The sequence below is a fragment of the Galendromus occidentalis genome, unplaced genomic scaffold (genome assembly GCF_000255335.2).
Source record: "Galendromus occidentalis unplaced genomic scaffold, Mocc_1.1 scf7180000075612, whole genome shotgun sequence".
NCBI lineage: Eukaryota > Metazoa > Arthropoda > Arachnida > Mesostigmata > Phytoseiidae > Galendromus > Galendromus occidentalis.
The window spans coordinates 2,027,978-2,053,963 of NW_003803602.1; the positions used below are offsets into that span (position 1 = coordinate 2,027,978).

General features: G+C 52.6%; 1 protein-coding gene across 1 annotated transcript in view; it reads left to right on the forward strand.

Moving 5' to 3' along the window:
* Positions 1-25,986, forward strand: part of onecut (homeobox protein onecut) — a 42,795-nt gene that overhangs the window by 3,583 nt on the left and 13,226 nt on the right. The window contains exons 4-5 of the mRNA XM_003737825.3: positions 2,633-2,728; positions 16,266-16,313. Of these exons, the coding sequence (XP_003737873.1) occupies positions 2,633-2,728; positions 16,266-16,313 (144 nt within the window). The remainder of the gene's footprint in view (positions 1-2,632; positions 2,729-16,265; positions 16,314-25,986) is intronic.

Below are 25,986 nucleotides of genomic sequence, written 5' to 3' on the forward strand. Positions count from 1 at the left end.
TCGGCGGTTGCTTTTTCTCCCCAAAAAGATCTCAAAGTCGAACTCGGTCCCCCCGCTATCTCGATCGCCGCCGCCGCGGCCGCCGTTGTCGCTTCGTCGAGAGGAAGCCGTGCAGATAAAGAGCTGATGACACTGGTGTGGGCGGCAGTCGAAGCGGGGTAGTAGTTCAGAGTAGAAAACTATTTAAAAAGTGGTCGATCATCAAGTGTGAATGGAAAGACGAACCGAACGAACTTTGATGAATCCGAACCGCCCACTCAACCCAGCGTTGGCTTGCGCTCGCTCACACACTCGCAGGACTGATAGACACCATGATCCGACATTTCTATCGAAACTCTAGACGGAGATCATTCGTGTGTGTTTCACTCGCACGTTCGTCGTTTGAATACTCGCTACGGCAGTCCTCTGATGCAGGACACAACACCGAGGAATGGGGATACCCGAACGTTGAAGTTCGGCGCCGGGCCCTCGAACGTCGATCCGAACACGTCTCCGGCCGGCGGACCTTGTCGAGAACCGTTTAATCTCAAAATAATTCAGTCTACTAGAAGCTCAGGTTTCGGCCACGGAAACCGTTCCCGAGCAGCTAATTCATGACCACTGCACGGCTTGGCGGACCGCTCCTGTGTTATGAAACCTCTCACGCGATGAGTCGCGATCGTCGAGTCACTTTGCTCGGGCTCACTGACGAACGGAAACGGTGAAATAATGAAATTAGTCCCGGAATATCGCTACGGCGTGCGATACGGCCGTCGCGCTCTCCATGGGTGTGTAAGAATTCTCGAGCCCTTTGAGGAACGCAGTGGAGCATCGCTCAATGTCGGGGGATTCACTCCGAAATCACAGTCGAATTCACCATGATCTCGCCTTTCGTCTTCATCGATCGCTGAGCGGGCGAGTGTCATCACCTCTCTGTCCCGGTTTATCTCTCGGACTGACTGATTTGAGGGAGTCTCCCTCGATTGATTTTTCTCGGAGGCGATGGTTGAGTCACTTCCCTGATTTTGTCTTTTGCATCGCAATTTCGGCTCATCTTTCCGCGTCATCATCACTCGCGGCATCATGACAACAATAACAAAGGGAGACAGAGCAGGAGAACAAGACAGCGAAGGGGATTTCGAAACGGGAAGAGCGACGAGGAAAACCGATAGATTTCGTTCTGTTCTCGAAGCGCAAAAATCTATAATTTTGTTTACATTCGTCCGATTCAACTCCATCTCGGCTACGTGAGCGGGGGAGACACGTTGCAAGACGGGTGTGGTCTCTGAGAAGAAGAAGAAGACGACGACGACAACAACCAGAAAGAGAGTCAAGCGAGCAATGAAGCCATGGCGTTCTCGACCGGTCGGTCGCTCGGTCGATCGTTTGGACGAGGGGAAATATCCCCCAATCCTGTCCCCGCGAATCGATGGCATCGAATTGTGTGTCTACGATGTGAGATCCGCGAGGAGCAGCAGAAGAGCCACGACCGAGAGACAAACAGGGAGCGTATGCGGTCGAGTGTTATCTGCTTGGCAGCCGCTCAGCTGTCATGTCTGGCTATCGAGCCATAAATCTAATCGGGGTCGAAGGTGTTAGCGGAGAATCAAGCCGGAGAATCTGTTGAGCTTTTAGTCGGCTGCTTGATTCCCCCCGCGGATCCATAGATCCACATTAGAACAGAATTCGGCATCGTTCCGATTGTGCGTCTATTACTACGCTAATTCAATCTGCTGACTGTCAGATTTTTTCTCCGCCGCCGCCGCGGCTGCCCTTCCTCCGCTGGGGGTCCTTCGAGGCGTCTGGGCGCGGAGTCGTCAGTTTTTCCACCACTCGTTAGCCATTTGGTGGCGATTTGCTCACTATTCGTTCGCGATCTTATCGCCACCCGTTCGACAATCGTCACCACCACCACTTGTCTTGGTGGACAATCGTTTCAGCTAACGGGTGGTGATCATTGTGCCGGAGAGTATTGATTAAATTGTTTCCCGAGCTTCGCGTCTCAAGGGTCCGAACATTTTTCTCCCCAGTGAGGGATTTCGACAAAGAGGAAATGTTTTCTCGGCCATTCCTCCTAATCGGGGGAACGAATGTCAAACGGATGTTGAATAATCGGCTGACATTCGAGCGGGATCGCCAATCTACAGAGCACTCGCGGCACCGGCTCCTGTACTCTTGGGAGAAAAGACCATTTTCGGAAACTTCCCCAATCAGGAGACCGAGAATCTCCGCGACGCTCTTCGCCGTCGAGGTTCGCTCGCGTCTCCTGCATGACCTCGAGAGCGGGTAGGAGGTCTTGGGAGTAGCGGGAAAACTATCGCTCGGTCGGTGAGAGCTCCCAAGGGTAGATGCGAGACGCGGGAGATGATGGACGTCACACAGCCTTGAGCACGCTTCGCTCAATACGCAGTGCACTCTTGCACTCCGGAGTCCGTAAGCGAACGAGCTGAGACTTCGGTCGATGTCGTAGATGGGATTCTGCGGGGAATCTCGGTCCCCTTATCGTAGATAAATGAATTATTGGTAAAGCTTCCCTAGAAGATTTTTTCTTCGGCGCATCGTACGATGGCTTCCATTTTCTCGTCACCGATGATGTCATTTCTGAATGAATTTCTGGTGATTTCATCGGCTGTTCTACTCTGCACCGTTTCAGTGAAAATGAATGCACAGAACCCCAAGTTGGAGTCTTCAGGACGAGGCTCAGGAGGTTCCACTGCGACAGCAACGCCAGTCTATAATCCGCATACAAGTGAGTTCTTTAATACGTGGCGAAAAGTAGGCTGTACCGCCTGACTTTATCACCAGTCTCCCCACGAGAAGCCACAATGATTTTGCCTAGAGACCGAGGAGTTGAACAAATGCCGAGTACCCTCGGGATTTTGCGACTTCTCTCGGTGACACCTCACTTTTCCTCTGACCCTCGAATTTCCTTTCCCATCTATCTTTCCTAAATAAGTCGCCTCATCTTAAATGTTGATGGTCAATGGTTTATTATGATCTAGATTTTTTCGATTGTACAAATTCTGAGAGGGTGCCCAAATCCGCGAAACATGCTCATCGCCTTCTGTTCCAATCATTCGGTCTGGGTCCTCACCACATGACTAATTATTACAAAGCATGCATAACAAGCACGGCAGTAACTAATGATCCTCATTGACTTGAAGGAATGCTCGAAACATGGATGCGCTCGAGAGCTTCACCCCTGCATGGCTTTGTGTTCGAGCATTTATCACATGTGAATTTGTTCGCAGCGTTTGCAACCTCTCATTATCTCTAACGGGGAAATAAGTGTCGGTCCCGCTGGCTCCGGACATCGATGCGATGGACCCTGCCGAACGCGATTGATACCTGCGATGTAGAAAAAGTTGTTTCGTTCCTCTCCGAGAATGCATTAGCTTGAGAGTGCGATGAAGAGGCCTGGGAACAGGAACATTTGTCGTCCTCGTCGGCGATGTCGGATCGCTGTCCTTCACGAGACAGGACAACGAATGTCTTGAGTCGTCTCGAGAGAGACTGCTCGACGGAAACTTGGCCGAGGATGTTTGCTGTTCCGGGTCCGATTTTGCATTTCCCATAGTCGCCGCGGTAGTCGAAGCGGCTCGATGCATGATGCGCGAGCTCGGTGTATGGGACGCAGCGCAACGGCCGCGTCGACTGCTGCTGTTCTCAGACTATGAGTGACTCCACTCTTAAATTTGGACTCCTTCATTGCATTGAATTTTTGCATGAAGGAGAACGGGAGTTGATCGGATGTGGCGTCTGGGTTGTTGCTGTCGGAGGCGGCAGGAGCGCTGTCAAGACGAGATTCGACAGGGGAAAGAGTTCAGGAGGCAAGGAATCATCGATGATGAACGACCATCGGCGATAGGGTCTGCTCCGGAAGAAGGGGTGACAGGAGGATTCATCGCTCCGTAGAATCTCAGTGAGATTGTTTTGGCCCCAAAGGAAACTCGCGTTCGCTTCGCTCTGTTCGGAAAGGGAGCGGGGCGAAGGAGAACACGAGAGAACCCTCATGTCAACGGAACTCGCTGCGGAATTTTCAGCGGAGCACCGTGAGTTCGTACAAGCAGAGTTTTTTCAGTTTTCTCCCTCAATCGCGAGCGACGAATCGCAGAACGGTCAGCTCAGAGATCGAACGGTAAAGAAACAAAAAGATCGGTTCGATAGAAACCCGAGAGCAGGTCGCAATCGTCGCTCGAGTGAAGCAACAGCGCCTCCTCTGAATATGGCCACGGAGAGAGGGGGAAAGAAGTTTTTTGATCGGATCAGGAGATCATCAAACGATAATTGCAGCCTGCCAAGAAATAAGAGGAGCAAAAGAAGGGTTTCCTGCTTTCATATATATATCTCTATCCCGCGAATTCGCTCCGGTCGCTGCACTCATACACAAGAAGATCGCGTACACTTCGCGCTCACACACGCATATTGGTTATCGGATCTCTTTTGGGCGCTGGCTGGCTGTTCGGTCGTCAATGCAGCCGGACGACCCGGGTTGAAGTATCGGAATGTTTCTTTGAGCCCTTCTTCCCTGGGGTGTCCAGATGCAAAATAGCATCGACCGGCCCACGCTCTGCTGTGTGTCATACTCGTCACCGCGGCGGCCGCTGTCGTCGTCCCTGCTCGCTGTTCCCCGCTCTTCGGCCGAGAAGGAGGTCTCCAGACCATGCATAAGGACGGATTTGTTGGTAAACCTGAGATTTACAGACCTAAGGCCGACATCTGATTTGATTTCGTGGCCGGCAGCTTCCCCGCTCGTAACGATTCGATTTGGCTCGAGTTCAGCTTTTGGTCTCTCCCGTCCGATTCGTTCCATGTTCGCGTCCCCCGATGAACAAGGAAGAAATGCGGAAGATACCTGTGGGTGACCCCTTTTCCGAACGGTGTCCGCTCTTTTCGCGATAACTATACGTTCGCATTCATCGCTCACCAGGTTCTAGGTAGAGACCTCGACGACGGGCTTATTACAACAAATCCATCAGAACAGGCGTCCAGCCGCTTGTACGAGTCTGTTGTACGGAAGAAAAAACTCCGGCAAATGGGCAATGCTCGCAGGACGAGGATGAGGAGAAAAAGCTTCACAAGGTAATCTAGCGCTGTCATCGCCAGTCGTGCCGAAATAACTGCACTCGATCACAACTGGTCGGCGTCGAGTTAACCGCTTTGACGGATCGCCTACGGACCGCTGCTGCTGCTGTTCAAGGAGGATCATGTTTAGGCGAAGTCCTTCAAAGTAATAGGAAAGCCAATAGAGCTGTTTCTTTCCTTTCGCTACCGTCGCCGCCGGTGCTGTCGAGATAGTCGACGACATCGATGACGACGAGGGACGCAAGTAGAAGACAAGTTGCTTGGAGCCAACTTCGAAGCGGAGCATTCCCCCGATCGGGGGAAGAAGAGGACTGTCGAGTGCTCTCAGCCGAGAGAAAGAACGATCTCGAGTCGAACTCGCTGAAAACGAATTTGGCAAATTTCTCTCAATATGGCCACGCGTTCAATGGTTCGCCACTAATGCGAACGAATGCAAACTGCCCGAAACACTGACCAGTGTTCACTTGACCATTCGGTTGATCTTTTAAAAGTTACACGCTTGAGCCCGCGGGGAGAGACACGGGCCCGATCCTCGGAGCTGATCGAGTGAGAGAGTGTATCGTCCCTGAGGTGCACGAGAATTCAGACCCCGTTTCTCTCAACCCCGGAGTTCGGAGCTCTAAAACAACGCGCCTAATGACTAACAGCGTGAAAGTGGAGATATTCAACGAGTTAGTTGAAGAGAAAGAGCGCCCTCGTTTCACTTGAGATTTTCACCGGTGTCACAACAAATATTTCACCGATTCCTCATCGCGACGGCGTTCATCAGTCGCTGGTGGCTCTCTTCATCTACCGGGAGTGTCTATCTACTTTCGCTGTCTCTCTCAATTCGCGTTCCGACAGCGGCTAATGGAGGAACAAGATCGAGGTTAGATGGGCGAAGTTGGGGAGAGGAGGATTAAAGGGGTGAAAAAAGAAAGGCATGTCTCGCATTCCAAAAGAGGTGAAAAGACTTGCTCGAGAGGAAAAGTGTGGGTGAAATCGGGGTGTGCCGAATTCGGAGTTAATTCAGTCTCCGCCGCCGCCGCAACAGCAGCCGCTGGTGCTCTGGTTTCCAAACTAGCTGGTCCAGGTAGTAGCCGACTGTCAGCTGATTCCGTTATTAATGACCTTTGGCAGGTGCCTTCGGGTGGAATGGACACTCTTCTCGATTTGGTCGGCTCGCTGATCTGTGGTTCGAGTCGGCACGGTCCGATCGGTTGGTCGATCCGTTCAGAACGAGTGAAAAATCCGAAGGAATGTCCTGCCCAACGGTGGAATCCCATTCGACTCCACCTACGCAGCGAAACAAGTGAACACCTTACTCCGCTCAAAATCTTGCTTTGGAGCAGTTCCTGGCTCCGTCGTCAGACACGGGATCAGAGCAACAGCGAATCGGGTTGACCCTGGGTTTGTTCAACAATTTCGAGGGCTTATACCCGTGCGCATTCGGACGAACAATAGTACGGTCGGTGCGGAGCGATGCAGAATGCACGATGGATATCGGCGCGCGAGGCAAATCATCAGACAAAAGCTACCAAGCTCGCTGACCTAGTGGCCCGGGGAACAATGCTAGTCGACTTGTAACATGATGAAATATGCATTCAACTTCGCTGTTGCTGTCGTTCGGTACTCGAGCATTCGTCCGCCCGCTTGTTCATTCCGTCATTGAAGTTCTATGTGATACCTACGCGCACGCTTGATTGAGGCCTGTTGCAGCTGGTCTCAAAACCCGGCGCTCTGAATCACCAGCTTGAACTCTACGAAGCGTTACGACGTTCCATGAAACACCGTTAGTTTTTGTATAAAGGCATTCGTTCGGTGTCGGCACGGGATCCTACGGCGACGACAGCAACCGAAGGAGCGATAATTTCGTATTGAGCGCTCAAGATGCCCGATGTAAGCGATGCCGATCATCTTTCCCCAATAATCGTCGGCGTCGTCCGCGACAGTACCAAAGAATTTATCTATCTCGATACAGTATGCGGAGCCATGCGAACCTACATTCGGAATTCTTTGTCGAGGTCTTATGCCGAGACGCTAGTTCGGGTCGGAGAGTGAAGTTAAATGTTCTCAATGTTTTGAAGTTTCCTTGGCAACGTCGTGAGACGAGCACCGAGCCGAGAAAGAGCACGAGTCCGCGTCCCGTGCATTAGGGTGCGCATACTTAACCCGCAATCGCTGCTCACTCGTAAGAATGCGATTGGGTTTGGGCTCGAGTCGACCTTACATCGGTCAGGCTCTGCGGTCGGACTCCTCCGGCTGAGCTCTGTGGAGCTGAACTTGAATCCGATCCTCGTTGGGAACCATTAGCGTTGCCGTCGTAAACCCCGTATGGTTGTCAAGAGGCCATCGAAATGTCTTCAGCCCGTCCACATTTCCAACGCACGATGTATGATGGAGAAAGTGCGCGGACAACTGACCCGAGTGCTTTTCAAGTAGCCCCGACGACGGCGAGTGTCAGAGCGAAAAGATTGTCGGGGAGCGAACAGCGGTTTTCAAGTAAACTTTCCGCCGTTTTCAAGTGGGTCCAGTCGATCCGAACGCGAGAGTTTGGATCGCCGTCGACACCTCCGCTGTTTTGAATACAGCGGACAGGCAGGCGAATGGAGTCTCCTGTCAGCCCGCCTATCCGGCCGGCCGGTCGTGGCCGGCGAGGGCTGAAGCCCCGCAACTCGTGCTGCCGCTGCAAGCCCGAGCGGCATTATCACCCGTAGCAGCACAACGAAGAGACTGGGATCGATATGCCTTTCTTTGACAGGGCGTCAATTTGGCACTCACTCGCTCTCCCACTGCACAAAATATGAATAAATAGACAGAGAAGACTCCTCCATTGTGGGGTGTGTACTACACGTTCGAGGAATGGAGGCAGAGGGGAGGGGTTTGCGGGGAGTGCGGTGGCCGGACCACGCTGACGGATCTGAGAGCTGGAGCGACTACAGACTTGCAGTATCTGAATCAGAGTGAGGCGGCTTGAGGGCCCACGTTTTCTTCGGTTGATTCGAGAGGACACTACGTGGCGAAATCGAATTCGCGCAATAATCCCTCGGATGCATCGCATCCCGCTAAAGCGAGACCAATCGGACTCGATGGAGACTTCCAACATCGAATTGCGTGTTTTGGTACGCGTGAAGCCAATCACTAAATGTCCGGAGTCCCCTCTCACCATGCAGAGAGACAGAGAGGACGAGACAGATGCGGGGACAAATACCAAAAGCATCCAGTGGCCTCCTCTTTTGTTTCTGTTTAGAGACTGCGTGGCCATCCGATAAGGGAATATTGAGAGCGGAAACTCCGAAGTGAGAGTTCGAAAAAGAAGCGAGCCACTGAGTCCCGGCCTCGGATCAGATATATAGAGAGAGTATCAGAGTGGGAATCGAGATATTCGAATTGTCTCCAAAGCCAGTTCCAGTTCAGCGGTTTGAGAATTGTCTTTTGGCGTGTCAGAGTTGCTTTGTGCTGGATGAGGGGTTCCGCCCGCTCGCCCGCCAGCCAGCCAGTCAGCAAACCAGCCGGACAGACAGAGGGCCTTAGCGACCGACCGACTGACTGACTGAAGCGCTGAGTGGTTGGTTGGCCAGAGTCCGCGAGACGTCTAACAAACGCTCCAGTCTGGTAAGTCCGCAGTCAGTAGTACGATCTGTTCGAAGTCTTCAGATGGAGCCGTGATTTGAATGCAGATCACGCGGGGAAAACATTTGCTGGAAAGTGAGACATTGCAAAGGATTCGAAAATACGGAGCGCGGATTGAATCACTGCAATCCGTCGGGAGTAGAAATCTTTTAAAGAAATATTTTGCCAACGGTCTCGAGCTCCGTCCGCGGTCGGTTTTTGTCCTCTCCGCTGCTCCTCCTCCTCCTTCTTGAAAGCGTCGAACTTGGAGTAGTAGCCCCCGAGAGACGACCATGGTTCCGACGATGACGACGACGATCGTTTGCTACTCAGCCCTCCCTACGACCAGTCGGAATCGTAGGGTCGAGGCATCTAAAAAAGATTTCTTCTTTTTCTTACCTCTGGCTTCTTCTTTTCCTACTCCACCTGGAGCTATTTTTCCTAGCGCTCGTGATGTTTCTTGGAGTCGGCGCCAGGCTCGCACTCGTCGTCGGCGGCTTGCTACTGATAAACCACGTTTATTCTTCGTCGTTCGTTCGTTCCTCGTCTGCTCTCCTGTGGCCTCTTTTTGCTTCTCCTGACTTGACGGACGGAAGCAAGCATTCAATTTTGAGGGGAAAAATAAATACACTCGCCCAATGGCCCGCTCACTCCTGCCCGGTAGCATTCCCTAGTTGCCACTGCTACCGATGACAACAGCGATGAGGAGAGCAGTTCGACCTGAAGAGCAATTTGTCTATTTTGCTTGAAGTAGTCTGCCCCGCTATTCGTCGAACCTCCGCGTATGGTTCGACTTTTGTTCAGGCCTGTTGTTACGATTCGATTTCCCTATCCGACAGACGGCAGAGAGACGTTGAAGCATAGGGGAAGAAACTCAGGGCCGAGGCACACTAGATTGTGTACGAGTTAGCGATGGGGTCTCCCTGAACAACGTTCCATCGGGCACCCGATTCAAGCGTCGAGCTGCAGGACTTCTAAATGAAAGCTTCCTGTGGATGTACTCCTTGTCCGTTATCAAGGTGTCCGATAGTGTCGGTGGAAAGACAAAAAAATGCATAAAAACGCGAATTGACTTATCTATGGCTTCAGGTTTTGTGCCACAACTTTTTGTCATCGACCCGCCGGAGAGGGAGCTCCCCCAGGCTCAATGAGAGATTCCGAACTAAGGCGTCTGTCTCCAGGATACGGCTCAAGTGATTCCGCCTGAACAAAGCCCACAATATCGGTGCAATAAGCATCCGGAATGGTTTTTACGGAACCTTTGAGCACCAGTAGTCTGACATTAGTCCATGGACTCGTAGTCAGGGCAAAGTAAAGTCCTTGACGTCAACACGTTGTGTCGCGGAATCTAGAGGGCCTGAGCGTCTGATTGAATCGAATCTAGAGAAAAGTGGGACCCGGAGCTCGCGCGGACGAGCGCTGACGCGGGGCTCGGTGTCACGATTCTCGACACTCGTGGAGCGCGTTGTTGTTGTTGTTGTTGTTTGACATCAATTTTGTTTGCGGTCGTTCTCATAAAAGTCATGCGCGTCATTTAGCCCGCGGCAGTGGTTCTCCTTATTGTTGATGTCAAAAGACCCCTGGTCGCGCAGGTAGGGTTGCGAACCCGTTCGCCCCATCTGCGGGGTCAGCAACTCTTCGCAGGCGGAGCAGGGTCGCAGAGAATGAACAAGAAAAAATGGCGAGCAGGAGAATGGGGTAGAGATGCAAACGATCGGAAGTAATCGTCCCGCTTCGCTTTTTGATGGTGACGCTGACTGCCGACTCACTGAATGAGTGGCATCAATCGTTCGTCGTGCGCCTGTCGGCCGGTCGTTATGGTCATTCGCGGTGTTTGTTTCCGGTTATGAACCATCTGAAATTAGAGCCACTGGTTACCTAGTTGCCCGACAAGCTCTGGACGCGGATGTCGTTTCCTAATCAAACAAGCCGAACCTCATCCGGACTAACTCGTTACAACTTGCTCCCGGCATCTAATGCTGATGCAAAGGGGGAAACGAGACCGCGCTCGAACGGTAAAGCGCCACTTGGACCGTCCGATGGCAGAGAGGGAGGAGGGGGAGGGGGGAAAGGAGGCGGCCGGGGGAGCGTGAGGTGATGGCAAGACAACGGAGGGAATGTTTTGAATTTGTTTTAGTTCTTCACGGGATCGGCGAGTTGCTGTTGGATAGCCCGTTCAACGGAGTGATGAATCGGACCATTATTTACAGCTTTTCCCGGTGCTTTTCCTCTCGACGCTCGCTCCCCTCCATCTCTCGGTGCGGAGCGTGCTGCCGCAGACGAAGAAAAGGAGAATGCGAGCTGGAGCACAACAGAACGAACGAGGAGGCGGCGCTCTGCTAAATACAATTAGCTTCGTTTTGACCATCTTTTGCCTCTCTGTCGCTCCGTCTGTGTGACGGTGACAGAGTACTTGCTCAGAATCTCCCGGAGCCCCCCTTTTGCCTCTCTTTCGGAGTGAACGGTGATCGCCTTCTTCATCGTCTTGGTGAACAGCGTTTATGTGAGTTTCCGTACTCGTTTGCATTCATATATATAGTGCAGACGAAAAGACGGATGGATTCAAGTCGGCGGCAGCAGCAGCATGCTGTTTGCGTGTCGGGTATTGTATGCGAGCGGCTCGATGTGGTATTGATGTGTGTGTCAAAGCCTCCGGGCCCTCGATTGCTGCTAGTGATTCTATTAGGCGAATGAGCGGGCACTTTCCGTCTGCTCGGTTTGCAGCTCTCCTCTCGATGCATATTCAATCAGGAGAACAAGAAGAACTCCACTCCCTGACCGGCGACGAGAGAGGAGACACCGCTCACTCATTCCCCGACGAGGAGAGCTACACAAACATTATGACAGCCGCAAGCGTAACCCCAACCCTTGGGGTGTTGGTCCGTCCTTGGATTTGTTGGTCCATTTGTTTGCTCTCGGATCTGTGTGTTCGGCCCTCCAGCTGTAGATCGGCCCCATTGACCGTGAGAGCTTCCGGGCGGCCGGGAGACTTTTCTTCCAGCCTGCGACCTCTGATGCCTCCGGATGAAGAGGCTGCGACATCAAGGGACTCCGAAATTCAGACGCAATGAGAAAACGACGTCGCATTTGAGAGCAACGTCTCCGAGCGGAAGCGTTTTGCGTTGATTTCCTCGATATCGAATCCGTGCCTCGCTGATTCAGTTAATTCAATCGGCTGATGAATGAGCCCCGGAGAGACGGAATTCCCCTCAAACGAGGATCGCGCTCACGAGCTCAGCGAATGCGAAAACTAAGTTCGTGCGCGAGAGAGGGAGAGGAGGAGCGATCCGGCGGCGAGAAGGAGATATTAAATTTCAATCGAGTGTCAACACGAACGCAGTGCGATACGACGCGACGAAGCCATAAAATAACGATACGAGAGCGACTGTGCTCCAAATTCAAGTACTCTGTGTCGTACGAGTGGTGGGGAACGCCGAACGATGCTTCTCACTAGGAATGTAATTGTTCGCGTTCCGGCGATGAGCGAAGAGATGATCCATGTCAAGAAGCCTCCGTCGCGCGACGTTGTAACTCCTGCCGGAGGAGGCGGCGGTCACGGTCAGAGATCGGGGCATTGGACTCTTCTGGCGGCTAAACGCCGGCGAGACTCTACTACAGCTCTGCGGTAGTGATTTGTTATTGGCTAACCGCTAACATTTCATATTTGGCACTGCTGCAGTCGTTGTTGCGGCGGGTTTTGCTCCCGTTTGCCGATGACAAATGCCCGTTCGGCTCCCGGTCGCTGTCACTCGCTGCCAGAGCTTGTTTTCGAAGGGTAAATGAGAAAGTTGGCGTCATTGGGAGTTGGCGCAAAGTGAATGGGAACCGACGGCAGGCTTGTCGGACGACCGTGCTGTGGTTGTGTCCCCACGGCCGTCGTGCACTATGCGGATGGTCTATGGGCTCGTCTGTCTGGTGGTCTTTCCCCGCTCACTCGAGCAGGACGCGCTGGTTTGAGTCGCGGTAAGTGGTTCGATGTTGCAGCAACTTTATTAATAAGCTACAACTTGAAGTGAACAAACCAATGAACGAAAAAAGCAAGGGGAAGCGGAAACAAGCTAGAGGGCAGCCGTCGAGGGAAGCTGCCGTCAGCGCACCATATGGCGCGGCTCGGTATGAAAAAGAACGAGGAAAACTAATGCCCCGTCGCCTGCTCGACTTAGTGAATGACTGGCAACTGGAGGAGCCGATGGAAAAGAGACCATGGAGACAGACGGTGAGCACAAAGATAGCTCAAGCCGAACCAAACAACTACAGTCCGACAGCTTATGAGCCGCATCATTCCGGCGGTTGTTATCATTTTTCTTCTCCGCTTCGCCCTTGTTGCTGCATTGTTGTCCACGACGCCGAATCTCTGATTGTTGTTCTTGTTCAAGTTCTTACCAACTTGACAATAACTACAAACCAATACGGAGCAATCGGATCGGTCACCCCACAGGCTGACTCGGAGAGAAGGACTCGAGGACAGAGCCGGGAATGAGCGCGCTGACGCGACGGTCGGACGAAGAAGTCATACCACCGTTACGGTTCCGTGGTGCTGCAGCAGGAGCAGCGAACTTGGTCCACAAAAGGAGTGGCTACAATGAGTCGGCATTATCTGCTCGCTGTCCTGGAGAACATTTGGCTCTACAACTTGAGAGACCGGGTGATGGAGCTAGCCTTCAGCTTGATGAGCATGATCACAAATGCCTCCATCAAGACCTCTACCGATACACTCGAGTGAACTGGAAGTTCGTTACGTACTCGAGTCTTCTCCCTACTTCGCTCTCAGTCAGTCGTTTCCGAATCGGCCGGGAGCGAGCGATTTTTCCAGAGAGTCACCGATTTTTTAGCTCAATCGTTAACGTTGTTGAGGTCACGAATTCGACAAACGAAGTGAACTCCACGCGTTGTTCATTTCGCTTCTTGGGTTTCGTCGTCTTCTTTCGTTCATTCCCTCCGAACCGAGAGAAGATCATTGTAATCTGTAATTGTATTTGGTCGCTGGTGGTGGTGGCACCGCCGCTGCCGCCGCCGCCGCGATGTCCCCATGGGGTGGGTTTTTTGCTCTCGCACCGGTAATCCTCAGATAGACAGACCGAGCGGCGGTGAGTGAGTGAGTGTGTGACTGACTGACTGAGCAGGAAGAGACCGATAGCCAACATAGACGACGAATCAGGGAACGATGAGACGGAGAGAAATCCGTAGTCTCGTGGCTCTCGAAAGGCCAAATGGAAGTTTTAAACTATTGCCAGCTCCGATAACAATACCCAGACGCACTGATTCCTACCCCCCCCCCTTTCCGACGCGACTGCTCACCGCTCCAGCATGTCCTCCTCTCCGGTCTTCCCCTCCTCTGTTGGAGCTTACCACTTTGGCTTACCCCTCGATTCGCCAATTGCCGCTACCTCCTCCCCATCCTCCTCCAAACAACGCTTTGCATGCAATTTGCGCTCGACGGCTTGCTTTTTAGACCGAGTTAAGGGTGAGTGAGGGAGTTTGGAAGGAGTGACTTGCAGACCGACCGAGTGTTTCCTCTTATTGTGTAGCATGCTCATCACCATTATCGCAATCTGCGGAGTATATACAAGAGATAAACACACCACCGTCACCGTGACATACATATGCAAAACAGGGGTGGCAGCGGCTCCGTAGGATTGAGCTCATCAGTGGGCGAAGCTGCCAAAAGCCAGGACCAAGCCTTCGAGTTCAGGGCAATACCATTGTCCAAATCCGAGGGGCTGTATTCCCTGAACTCACAAGGTTTCTTGAGGAATCGCCGAAATTGTTGACCGAACGAAGTTCAGAAGACAGAAAGTTTACCGGGAGAACTTACCGGAGACGAGACGGGATCATCGGGAGCCCGGAGTTTCGGAGCTCTTGATTATGGTCGACCTATAAAAATCGACAGCCTCACTCAGACGGTGGCTATAAACTCCCATCCACAGCATTTGTACGGATGCTTTTCCCCCGGAGCGAGACCACCGAGGATGATTGTATGCTCGACTCGCTATAAGCGATTATTCTCCATCGACATCTTCGTGGCATTAAAAGGAACCATTTGATTTGGTTCCGCTGAACGATAATGATAGTTTTGCCCTCCTCGGGATTGTTGTTCGACTTCTGCCCCCGCCCCGCCATAGAGGAAGAGATGCCCATCGAGCATTATGAACCTTATTTATATGGCCCTCATCTCGAGATTTCTGATAAACTCCGCGTCGATAGATTGGTAGATCCATGTCGATATTCCCGAGTTGAAAGCCATGAACTCCAACACTTATTGATCTGACAGCTGAGCTTGTTTTCTGGGAGGGAACATCAGCGGGCGGATCCGACCCGCAACCAGTCGAGGGTCGAACTCTGATTTCTCTTCAAAAGCCAGATGACAAATCGACTATTTCCCTTCTTCAACTCCGCAATCCACCGCTTCGACTATCCTCGTCTGTCCTCAATATAAATGATTGTTCGAACTCACCGTAGTCGTCAAATTGATGCCTTGAAGTTGCAGAACCATCCCTCTCGCATCCTCTCGAATCTGTTTGTTCCCGATGTTGCTCCCTGCTTCCCGTCTTCCTCCACTTTCACAGGGAGGCTACGGATCTGAAAGAAATTCAATTGGGAGATTTGAAACCATCCGGGAGCCTTTTTTCTTCCGGAGATGCGGGTCCCTTTCCTGTACGGAAATAATTGGGATGGAAAATTCTATCAGGAATTCGAGTAGTGAGCGTCTCGGCCATATAGTCGGAGAATTTCCCCTTCCATCCGTGTGTTTGCCCGCTAGCTGCCGAATATTGACTATCAGATTGTCGTTTGTTAGGAATGAGTGCTGCGCGTATGTTGCCATTTCAAATATGCTCGGACTTTGGCAGGAGCGAGGATAGGGGAAGCGGAACACTTTCTCGAGCAGCTCCCGATCGTCTTTTACTCTCCATAATACACGGTCCGTACGTCCGTCAATCCCTTCACCCAGTTGAGTTGAGTTCGAATCCGAGCGAGCGGTACCAAGTCAGTCAAGAGGAGTAAGATGAAAGGAGAGAAGCGGCAGCAGTAGCAGCAGCATATTGAATCGGAAGCCATTTGTCACACACAAAAGAGGCACCGAAGGCCTTCCCCCTCCTTACACCCTTTGCCCCCTCCTCGAGCGGGTAAGCTAGCTAGCGGGCGAGCGCGTCGGCCGGCCAGCCGCCGCGCCGTTCGTTCCCTCAAGAGCGTTGCGCGCTTTCTTACCAGCCTGTGTCGGAACGTGTGTCAAGACAGTCGGGAAACCATCGACGGGGAAGTGGAGGAGACGGGGCAGGAACCGACTGGCCAGATGTTGAGATTTATTTCTTCTCTTTCTGATTCTGTTGGAAACGGCATTTCACCGCTATGAATCAATGCGAGCGGAGAGAACAAGCAAGACAGCTTCGGCGCGGGAGCGTGCCCTGCCACAGGGGCGAAGATGAGAAAGGAGTTTGTGTACGATCTCGGATTAATTGCCCTCTCTCAAATTCGATAGCAGCTGGACATCTTCCCGAACTTGAGAGCTCTGGAAGTAGCGCTCAGGAAGAAAATCACGCTCGCCTCGGTGTCCGCCAGAGGCGAGCACTCGCACCTCTGCATTGCTAATTATATTCCTATTTGCCTTGCAGGTACGTACTTAAGCGATGTCCACCTAGGTTTCAATTCGCTCCCGTTGGGTAAGCATTCCAAGTCTTCTGCATTTTACTCAGCGGGGGCCCGGGCGGTGCGTGGGACGATCAATCCTCCCCAGGGCCAGAAGGGCCCCCTCATTGGCCAAAGCTCCCCAAAGCTAGCTTCGTTGTCCCCCTGTTGTAACTCGTCATCATCGTCGACTGCACTCTCGCTCTCTTCCCCGGTGTCGGCTGTGCTAGTAGCAGCGAATTTAGCATCGGCAGCAACAACAATAACAGCAGCAACCGTAACGACAACAGCTCCAACTGCATCGCCAACACCCGCACGCCCCATCGACGGTGTGCGGCTACACTCACCATGCTCTGCCGCCTCTTGTTGTCTCTCTTCCGCCTCCTGTTGTTGTTATTGTTGTTGTTCTACATGGACTACATCAAGAACCGCAGCAACATGCCACGGTTCGGCTGTACACTCCTCGAATGCTCTGACTTCTGCAGTGGCCGCGGCTTCTGTTTCCGCAGTTGCACCAGCCCGCTCATTCAATTCGTTCGGGCCTCCGTTCGAGTCGTACGCTGCTACTGCAGCAGCAGCAGCTGTAGCCCTATGCTGTTACCATCCGACACGTCTGAGCCATCGCAGGGAGGCAGACCCCACGCGGGTCCCCTGCTTCTTCGAGCATCAACTCACGGCACTTACTGACCGGGCTGGATCGGACTGGCTGACAGCACGACCTTTTTCCACGCTCACTTTCACTTCTTCAACGGCACTGATCACTGGCATGGAGTGCCACAACAACGACCCGACAGCTGATGCGACCGCGAGCAATTCGTAAGAGCTGAATATCACTCTTGAAATCACGTACCTTTCCTTCGGAAGCTTCCTGGCGTCACAGTGGCCAGGAAGCTGATATGAATATGCACTCTATTCACTGATGATCTCTCGGGCCCTCACCCGATCCTGCAAATCTCTTCAATTTCTCTGAACGAACGCAACTTTCTGACAACACGAAATTCTGCGCTGGCTGCTCGAATGGCATCGATGAGACGAGTTCCATTTCTCGTGAGGTTAACGATAATAATAGGTTATCGTCAGGGGGAACGATTTCACACTCCTTAGTCTCTTTTATCGATATCCTCCGCTCCCGAATGATGGAGAATTCCTAGAGAGCCCGGACCAGTTCTTAGATCCGGTGACAGGGTATCGTCGCCAAACACCTAGTCAAGGGTCGATCGGGATTCACGATCGGTATATACGGACTAGTCTCTGATGCATGCCTTACAGGGAGACCTCTGCGACCCTCCGTAATAGCCATTGTCTTTTAACGATCCGAAAAAAATCGTTCATGATAGTATCAGTAGTAGTGAGGGACTTCTGATTTGTCTCGACGCGACCTACGACGGCGGAACGAATAGATTCTTTGACTCGCGTATACCATCGTACGATCTTCCTCGAGAAAACCTTGGAGCACATCGAATTCCGAAGCCGTCGCTATTGGTCGGCCTACCTCTCAATAGGTACCCTTGCCCCTCGCGGAGCCATTGCTCACTCATTAGAGGAAACCAACCCCACGCCTATCAGGGCCTTGTCTATCCCTATTCTGGGTCCAGACGAGCCTTTTTTCCCTAGTTCCTAGCGTCCAGACCTCTCTATCGGCGTCGGACTTTTGCTCCGCCATGCAGACTGCAATGCAAAAACTCCCGAGCGGCTTGCTGCAGCTCGGCCACTCCGGGGATGATTAGAACAAAACGCTTTAGATCGTCTCAATATTTTTAGAGATTCTCGCGCACCAGTGGTCCTCCCCGTTCGGCGGGCTCGCAGCTCGACTCGGCCGTAAAGAGATAAAAGACGATTGATTCCAGCGGACTCTCGCTCTGAAACTGAGGAACACGAGATTGTGATTGAATGAAGAAAAAGTGAATGAACGGATGAATATATGTCTTACAACGCTTATCTTCTCCTCTCGTATCGCGCATATTATCACTGGGCGAGGGACAAGAGACAAAGAAAGAAGGGTTAGGCCATTAGGAGGGTAGAACGGGCCGCCACAATGACCGAGGAGGAGCAATGGAGGGTACAAGTGATGATGATGATGCTGCTGCTGACGAAGTAGAAGGGAGGGGTCGGTGGAGATGGATTTTTTAATGTTAACACTTCATTTGCGACGCACACAACTCGCTGTCTTCTCCCCATCCATACATGGACAGGACCGATCCTGGCCCCGACTACAAGATCACAAACGACGACCGAAGGACCGACCCTGGCAGAATACATTTGAACCCTACGACATGGGACACGAGGCAGATACGGGAGCTGGTGCTCTTTTATCTCACTATAAGCTCAATTCAATCGGGTGGCGAGCATTGAAATCTTTTTCGAAAAGGAGCGTTTGGTGTTCCCCAAACTCGCCCAGATGTCCATGCTGACTGTTTCGAAACCGCACCAGAATTCCGATCGATATTTCCTTAGAATTTCGCGCGGAATCATCGCAGTCGTCAGCATCGGCGATGGAGCTTCCTACTCGGAGAGGCGAGCTGGCGAGCGCCGTGGACCTCGATGACGGCCCGAGGATCCTCATTATCAGTGTCGAACAGAGGCGGTTGAATCTATTTTGTCGTGATTCTCGTCGCTGTCCCTCAATTCCACTGAAACGAGGTGACAACTTTTTGACGCGCGCGGCCGACCCCGATAAAAAGCGCTGCCAGAGAGCAGGAAGCCAAAATTAGAATTTCGGCGTTCGTTCCTCTTTCGAAAATGACAGACGACTGCTACCAGTGGGCGCCGCTCCACAAACCGCTTTATCGCCGTCACAAAATCTGCGGAAGGGCGAGATTAAGCTTCGTTCTCGGCCTGAACTTCGTGTGGCTACGATGACTACGACGCGACGCCGCCTTCGAGTTTGACGACCTACTCCGTAACAATGCATAGTAACCCGGAGCGGAACGACCCACGGAAAGAAAGAAGATTCGACGAGAACCCTTACCGCCCCCGCAATCATTGGCGGTGTTCTCGTTAGCGAGGCCTCGCCTCCGAAAGGAGCGAATTCCTGCGCCCTTTGTTGCGATAGTCGTCTTGGCGTTCGCGGGAAAAATTCCCAAGTCAGCGCCGAGAGCCGACCGATTGCGAATCCGAGTACGGATCGACTTCGATGAAGTCGACAGCGTCAGCACGCTGGTCAGGGTCCGGTACGCGTGAAATCTCCGAATGTGTCCATATGCAACACAGTCACCCATGGGGAGTTCGACTCCCTATGGCTCAGGCCGGCCGGCCGGCAGGCTGGCGGGTCAGGTCGCGCGGTTCTCCCCTCCCCGATCGAATCAAGTCTGAACCCAGTTCATTCTCTCGTGCTTTTTTGTGTGCAGGATCGCAGAACGCATCCATCAGACGGTTTTCGCTATTTTTTGTTGGAACTGTGGCAGCAATTAATTTCAGACTAGTCTGCTAGCTGCCAATACAGAGCATACGAAGAGCAATGTGTTTTCTCTCATTTGATCATTTAACTGGCATTCGTCTCTGACGCTTAATGAAGCGAACTCCGCTCGATCACAGATAGCACACGCAAAGAAAAAACCTGAAGTCACTTTCGGGCGACGCAGATGGGAAACGCCGCCAAGAGCAACAACGATTGCCCCCTGAAATGAGATTCATCCGATGCTCCTCCAGGCGGTGCTTCCAGGATGTCTTATTCCCTGATCTGCGTGCGTTCTCGAACGGAACGTTCTGTGATGAAAGGTTCGAAAAATTTGGGACTACGGTTTTCTTAGAAATCGGGATCGGGAGAACTCCATGGAGATCAGGCGGAGCCACCAAGTCGGGGACGAGAATGACACGCTTGGAATCGTAAGCTCGACGATTGAAAAAGCGTGATTGGCGTTCCCCAGACTTTTTCCTTTCGAACCTTGCGCTCATATCAAGAATGAAGCCATGCGCAATCCCGAATCCAATCGCTGGAGCGAGTCGAGTTTAGCGACCACAAGAGACTCTCCGACAGAATTAACGATTTAATTTCCTGCGGGCTCTCGACGCGATATTTTTTTCTAATTACTCTCGTTCGACGACACGTCTTGGAGTATGGAAGGGAAAAAATGCAACGAGATTGGGGATCGGAGCGAGCAATCTGAGCGCCAGCCAAGCCCGATTCGCTCGACGACCTCCGCCCACCACCGGACAAGCCCGGCTATTGCCTTCAGGATGTCGTCTCCGATTGAACCGACAAAGTCTCAAATTGGCATCTGTTTTGTTGGGTTTTTTATGCATCGCCTATATGTCGCCACTCGGTGCTTTCCTTGTCCGCGCTGCCCTTGAGAAATATTTTTTCCAAAGCGCCACTTACAGTAATGATGCAAGTAATTTCGCGGGTTCGACGCGTGCCTAGCCCGAGGCTTTGTTTCCTCGGCGACGTCTCTCGCTCCTCCGAGCAATCTTCCGCAATACTTCTCGAGGCTCGTTGTTTCTTTTTCTAATAAACCTGGGCATTGTTTTTTTCTCTTATTCCCGTCTATGATTTCGTTCCAAAATGTGACTGCGTTCTGTCGCTCCTTCTAGGGGTTTCCCCCCACCCCCTCCCCCTTGGAGCATCGGCTGCGCCCGTAGGACGCTCCCCACTCAGTCCCCCCCATCTCTTCCCGGCACCCATCGCGGAACCTAAACACCAAGCGCCCAGTCGTGACTAAGGCCGGCAACAAACGGTGCCGAGCTCCGAAGTCCTTTGTTGACATTTCTGCCCGAGTGACTTCATCAAAAACGAGGCCGTCGACACAAAAAAATGACACAAAGGGTTCGGAATTTGTTTATCGTCAACTCTTTCTCGCCCATTGCCCCGTTCATTTCTGGGGTTTTCTTCCCCGAGCGCGTCGCTTGCCGCGCTTGATTCGTTCCCGAGCGAGCGCGCGCGCTGCCTTTTTAAATGTTCTTTCACAGTACGTGTGCATTCTATTTGGCATGATTTGCGAATTCGTTTGTTCGTGTGGCTTCGTGGCTTCCTTTGAGAAAACTCACTGGGCCTTTGGCGGGATTTGTTTTTTGTTTGGCAATCAAAGCCTGTGTCAGACGCCATCAGCCTATCGGCATCTTCTGTCGCAACGGTTCGAATCGATGGCTCCCGCTTTTCTCGCTTTTTGCAACTGATATCAACTCTCCAACAACAAGGAGAAGAAGAGTTGCGGAGAGATTGATGCGGAAGAGCGGCCTTACCTCTGTCAGATCCACGGTTCCGATTCTACCTCTCGCGTGAGAGTCCTCATGGAAGTGAGAACAGAACGCCCTTCATCTATTCCGCGGATTCCCGCCGCGAACCGCGAAATCAAGAACGAGACTGTTAGTCGAGTACAAAAGTTTCGGCCTCTCTCGACCGTCCTGGGTTGAGCAGTCTTCAGACGGACCGATTTGTGTCGACAAGGCATCTCAACAAGGATTGCGTCTCGGCATGGGTGGACCTACTCTGCGAGGGCACTCGGTCTCTCGCAAGAAGCCACCAGGACTCCGGTTTCGCGAGATCATTGAAAGCTCCGAGCGTTCTCTAGCCACGCCTTCCACGCATGCAGTCGTCCATTGACTCAATGACAGAGTCTCTTCACGCCTGCCTCCCTGTCGCCATTAGGGAAAGGCCATCGGTGATTTTTTGGGGTGTTTTCGCTTGTCTTCATTGTCATCGTTGTCATGCTTCTTCTTCGTCTCGAGGTTGATGCCGATTCTGCTGCCTCTGCCATCGCTGTTGTTGTTAGAGCTGCTTACGGTTTGCTGAGTCATGAACAACAAAAAAATGAATAGCCACAATGAATAATAACTCAACTTGTAGCCGTCGCAGCACTACTGCACAGTGGTAATCGTTGTTGTCGTTGCTGTTGATGCTGTCGCTCGCTACTGCCGCCGCCGCTGCTGTTGCTTTTCTTGTCCGTGACGGAGACGACGATGATGACGTCGGTGATGATGACGATGACGACGATTACAACGATAAAGCATCACCAATCGTAACCTAATTGATGTCGCCTCCACTCCTGGTGAAACCAAGCGCATAATATTAATGGACCCTGTTGTTCACTGGTCGACGACAAGTACCGGAGCATATATCAAAGCTGTCTCATGAAAGTCACGGAATGAATGCAGTTGCAGTCAATCCGGATCCATCGCCATTGTGTTGGATCGAGCGGGCTGTACCAATGATCCCAAAGATTTCCCAGCCGTAATGCGCCGCTCCGGAATACCGCTATTATCGGACGCATTTCAGAGCTGGATCTTAGAGAAAAGCTCAGGAGACATTTGAGTGAGCTCGGATCCACGGAAAGACTATTCTGAAGTCGAGATCTAAAAGCAAGCGGATGGAGCTATGTCCTCTTCAATTCATTATCGCTCGGATACCCTGGCGCGCCATTGGAATTCTATTTCGGTCACCGAATGTCCCGAGTGACTGACTGGGTCTTTCTGGAGAGAGCCAAGCGGAAATCTCGTTCGCTTGATGTCTGAACTCGGTTTACGAGCGACCCGAGCTCGATGGCCGAGGGACGTGTCCAAACCGAAGCTGCGGCCGAGCTCATGGTGACTACGGCACCAAGATCGAGAAGGAGCTCGCAACCGCTTCCACTACCGGTGCTCTTCAAAATGCAAGAAACACCAAGATGATATGGGAAACGCACAGCTGCAGGTTGCCTGCCTGCCAGTCTGCTCACCTCCCCACTTCTCGACGGACGGACGGGCAGGCGGGCGGGCGCGTGGACGGACTGATCGACCCACCCACCCCCACACACATAAACTCACATTCTTACACACAGCCTTTGCCCGTGGCCAAAGGGTCACGAAGATGGAGATCCATCATCTCTGTTTGCTTCTCCTCCCCCTTCTCCCCCCGAGACAGCCTCTACCCCCCCCCCGGCTAACCCGGTCTTCTCCGATTGCTCGCTCCCTGCCTCCCGGAGGGGGGCGGTGGGCAGACTGACTGGCTAGCGAGCCAGCCAGCCAGCGGAGGGTCAGTCAAATCATATCACCCCCTCGAAGGCAAGCCAATAGCCCGGCTGCGTCTCGATAAGAAAAGCTCCCTCGCTCTTTCTCTCTCGCTCGGCTCTAACTGAGTTAGCTAATTTGCCGACGACCTTTGGTAAATAGTGAACGAAGCGAGATGAACGTGCTAAGCCTTCCCGCTTGTTGGTTGGCACTGCGGGTGGCTTTGTTCTTCTTCGTCCCGTGCCAATGTGCCGGATGACGAGCGAGAAGACGTCTCGTCAAACCCCTTTATTTACGTAGGATCAAATCAAGCCGAGAGCTCCTGATCCTCCCGGCGCTCAGAGCGTCATCATTATATAGATGAGAGGTTCGTCCCTCCTCTTTAAAAGCGGCAAAATTACAGAGGATGGCTGGCCGGGAATTTCTCCCCTCCTCGAATCTCGATGACTTCCGAAGTGTTTAGTTCTTACGCCGATGGATCCCCGCTGACTCCCAGAGCGCCAGACGACTGCGTCGGGACCAGGGCCGGATCTCGCGCTGTTAATTGAATGGACTGTGATTTAATTGAAGTGAGCGGTGTTGGATTCGCCGCGCCGCGAGTCGGGATCAGTCACGGGGCCGAAAACGAGGGCGTTGATGCTCGATCGCGATGAAATATCAATGGTTCGGACGATGCGTGCAAAACAATAGTTTCGGGTGACGAAAACGAGCTCCGATAACGAATGAGAGCAAGCTTCGCAACCGGGCAATGCGTTAGTTCAGATGCCGCCGCTTACGAGTCGTTGTCACACAAGTCGTCGTCTCGCTCGCTCCCTCCTTCCCTCGATGGGGAAATTCCTTAATTCGTCGGCAGACAGTTGAACAAACCGTGTCGAATCCAACAGACATCTTCCCCAGTTCCAAAACGATAACAAGCTCCTATCGGATTCTGTTCCGACGGATCGAATGAGCGACACCGGCGACAGCAACACCAACAACGACGACAGCCGAGAGCATGATTGCGACGAAAAAGACGACGACGAAAGGAGGAGGAAAGACAACGGAACATATTTTGACACATCCGCCTCCACGAAGGCACGAGCATCGGGAAATGCCCTGATGACAACGACCGACCGCATCGCTCCACGAGTGAATCGGAGCGCTCGGGGAGCAACCACAAATGATAACCCTTTTTTCGCGCGAATGCCGTGGGGGATTTCGGTCATGAGATTCCTTGGAGGGCGACGAATTGGTTGAAATTTTTGTCCCTCAAAAAAACCTGATGCCGGGAGGAAAGCTTCAACGCGCGGATGTTTCCTCCCCCTGCCCGCGAGCCGACGTCTGACGAGCGACACAAAAGCTAGAGACAAACCACGGCGACCAAATGAACGAACGAACGAATGAATGAATGCTGGAGGAAGCGGACAACTGCGCCGGAGGGAGCGGAATCGGAAGAGCGCTCGCATCCGATCCGAGTAAGAAGGTGCGACGACACGAGGAGCCGGAAGGAAGTTGTCTCGTGCTAAGGTGCCACTTCAACTCGTACTCCGATGCGTGGCATACTGAAATATTACCTCGTATTAATGCGTCGTCACTTCGCGAGGCAATAAAAAAAGGATCCGACAGCGAGTCATCACGGAGTCGATACGCGAGTCACGCAGACTGCGGGAAATGTCGGATCTACATCGGGAGACATCTGATGAGTCGACGACATCGGTCATTTTCACTCTCGAACGAATCCTGCGGACTCGAACCATCCATCGAGGAGCCTCCTCTGACCATCGAACAACGGATCCCAATCCTACGAAGTAATTGATAGACTCCCCAACTTAATAAAAGATATAGCGATGTAGTGTCAAGTCAAGCTGTTGCCAAGGTGGCCGGCGGGCCAGGCAGCCTCTCGACCGACTCACTAGCTGGCTCTCGAACCAGAGACGATCCAGGCTCGGTCACCAGCCGGTGGAGTTTGCGAAGACCACTTACGGTGGTCTCAGCACGGATCTTGATTTCGAGCTCCTTGATCTGGATGCGTGGACGATCGAAGCGATCATAGGCGTGTTGGGACCTGGGACTCCGATCACCAAGAACACCAGGCCCAGAGAGTCAGTGACTCGGGAAGTTCGACTCGGATGACACTCCTCGAACATGGAACGAAAACCCTGTCGCGAGAAGTTGGTACTTTTCGCGAACGGCGCTCCTCCGGAGATGAATCGCCCTACGCCCAGAGTCCTCGCCAACAGTGACAGTACAGGAGAAAGGAAGCCGAACAACAGCAAAAGGAAGGATTACGCAGGAGTGCTTTAAGCGATATTCAATACAAAATATGCTAAACATCGCCTACGCACAGAGTAGCCCAGACTCAGTTGCATGTGCGTGCGGGGGAGTTGAGCTTGAAAAAAAGGCGGAGAAACACAAAAAGGGTGAAAATTTTGCCGATAGGCCTAAACGCCGGAGGGGAGGCTTTTTTCTCTCTCTCTTGCGCACTTGCCCTGCTGCTCGCTTTTCGATCGGCAGCAGCAGCTCACTTGAAAGCTATAGAAGAGCTGCTTGGAGCTAATTTTGTTAAGTAAACTGCGGAAGGGAACAACTGGCTTTCTCGTCTACGGCGGCGGCGGCGGCAGCGGAACCCGACGATTGCCAGACGCACCGACCGACGAACACGCGGAGAGAGGGGCAACAAAGAGAAGACTTGGAGAACCGAGAGACTGTACGAGGGCTTCTCCACGCGAGCTGAAGAAGCTGCTAACGCCGCGGCCGTCGATCGATCCTGCAACTCCTGCTCCTCCGAAGTCATCGATGTATCCTGAT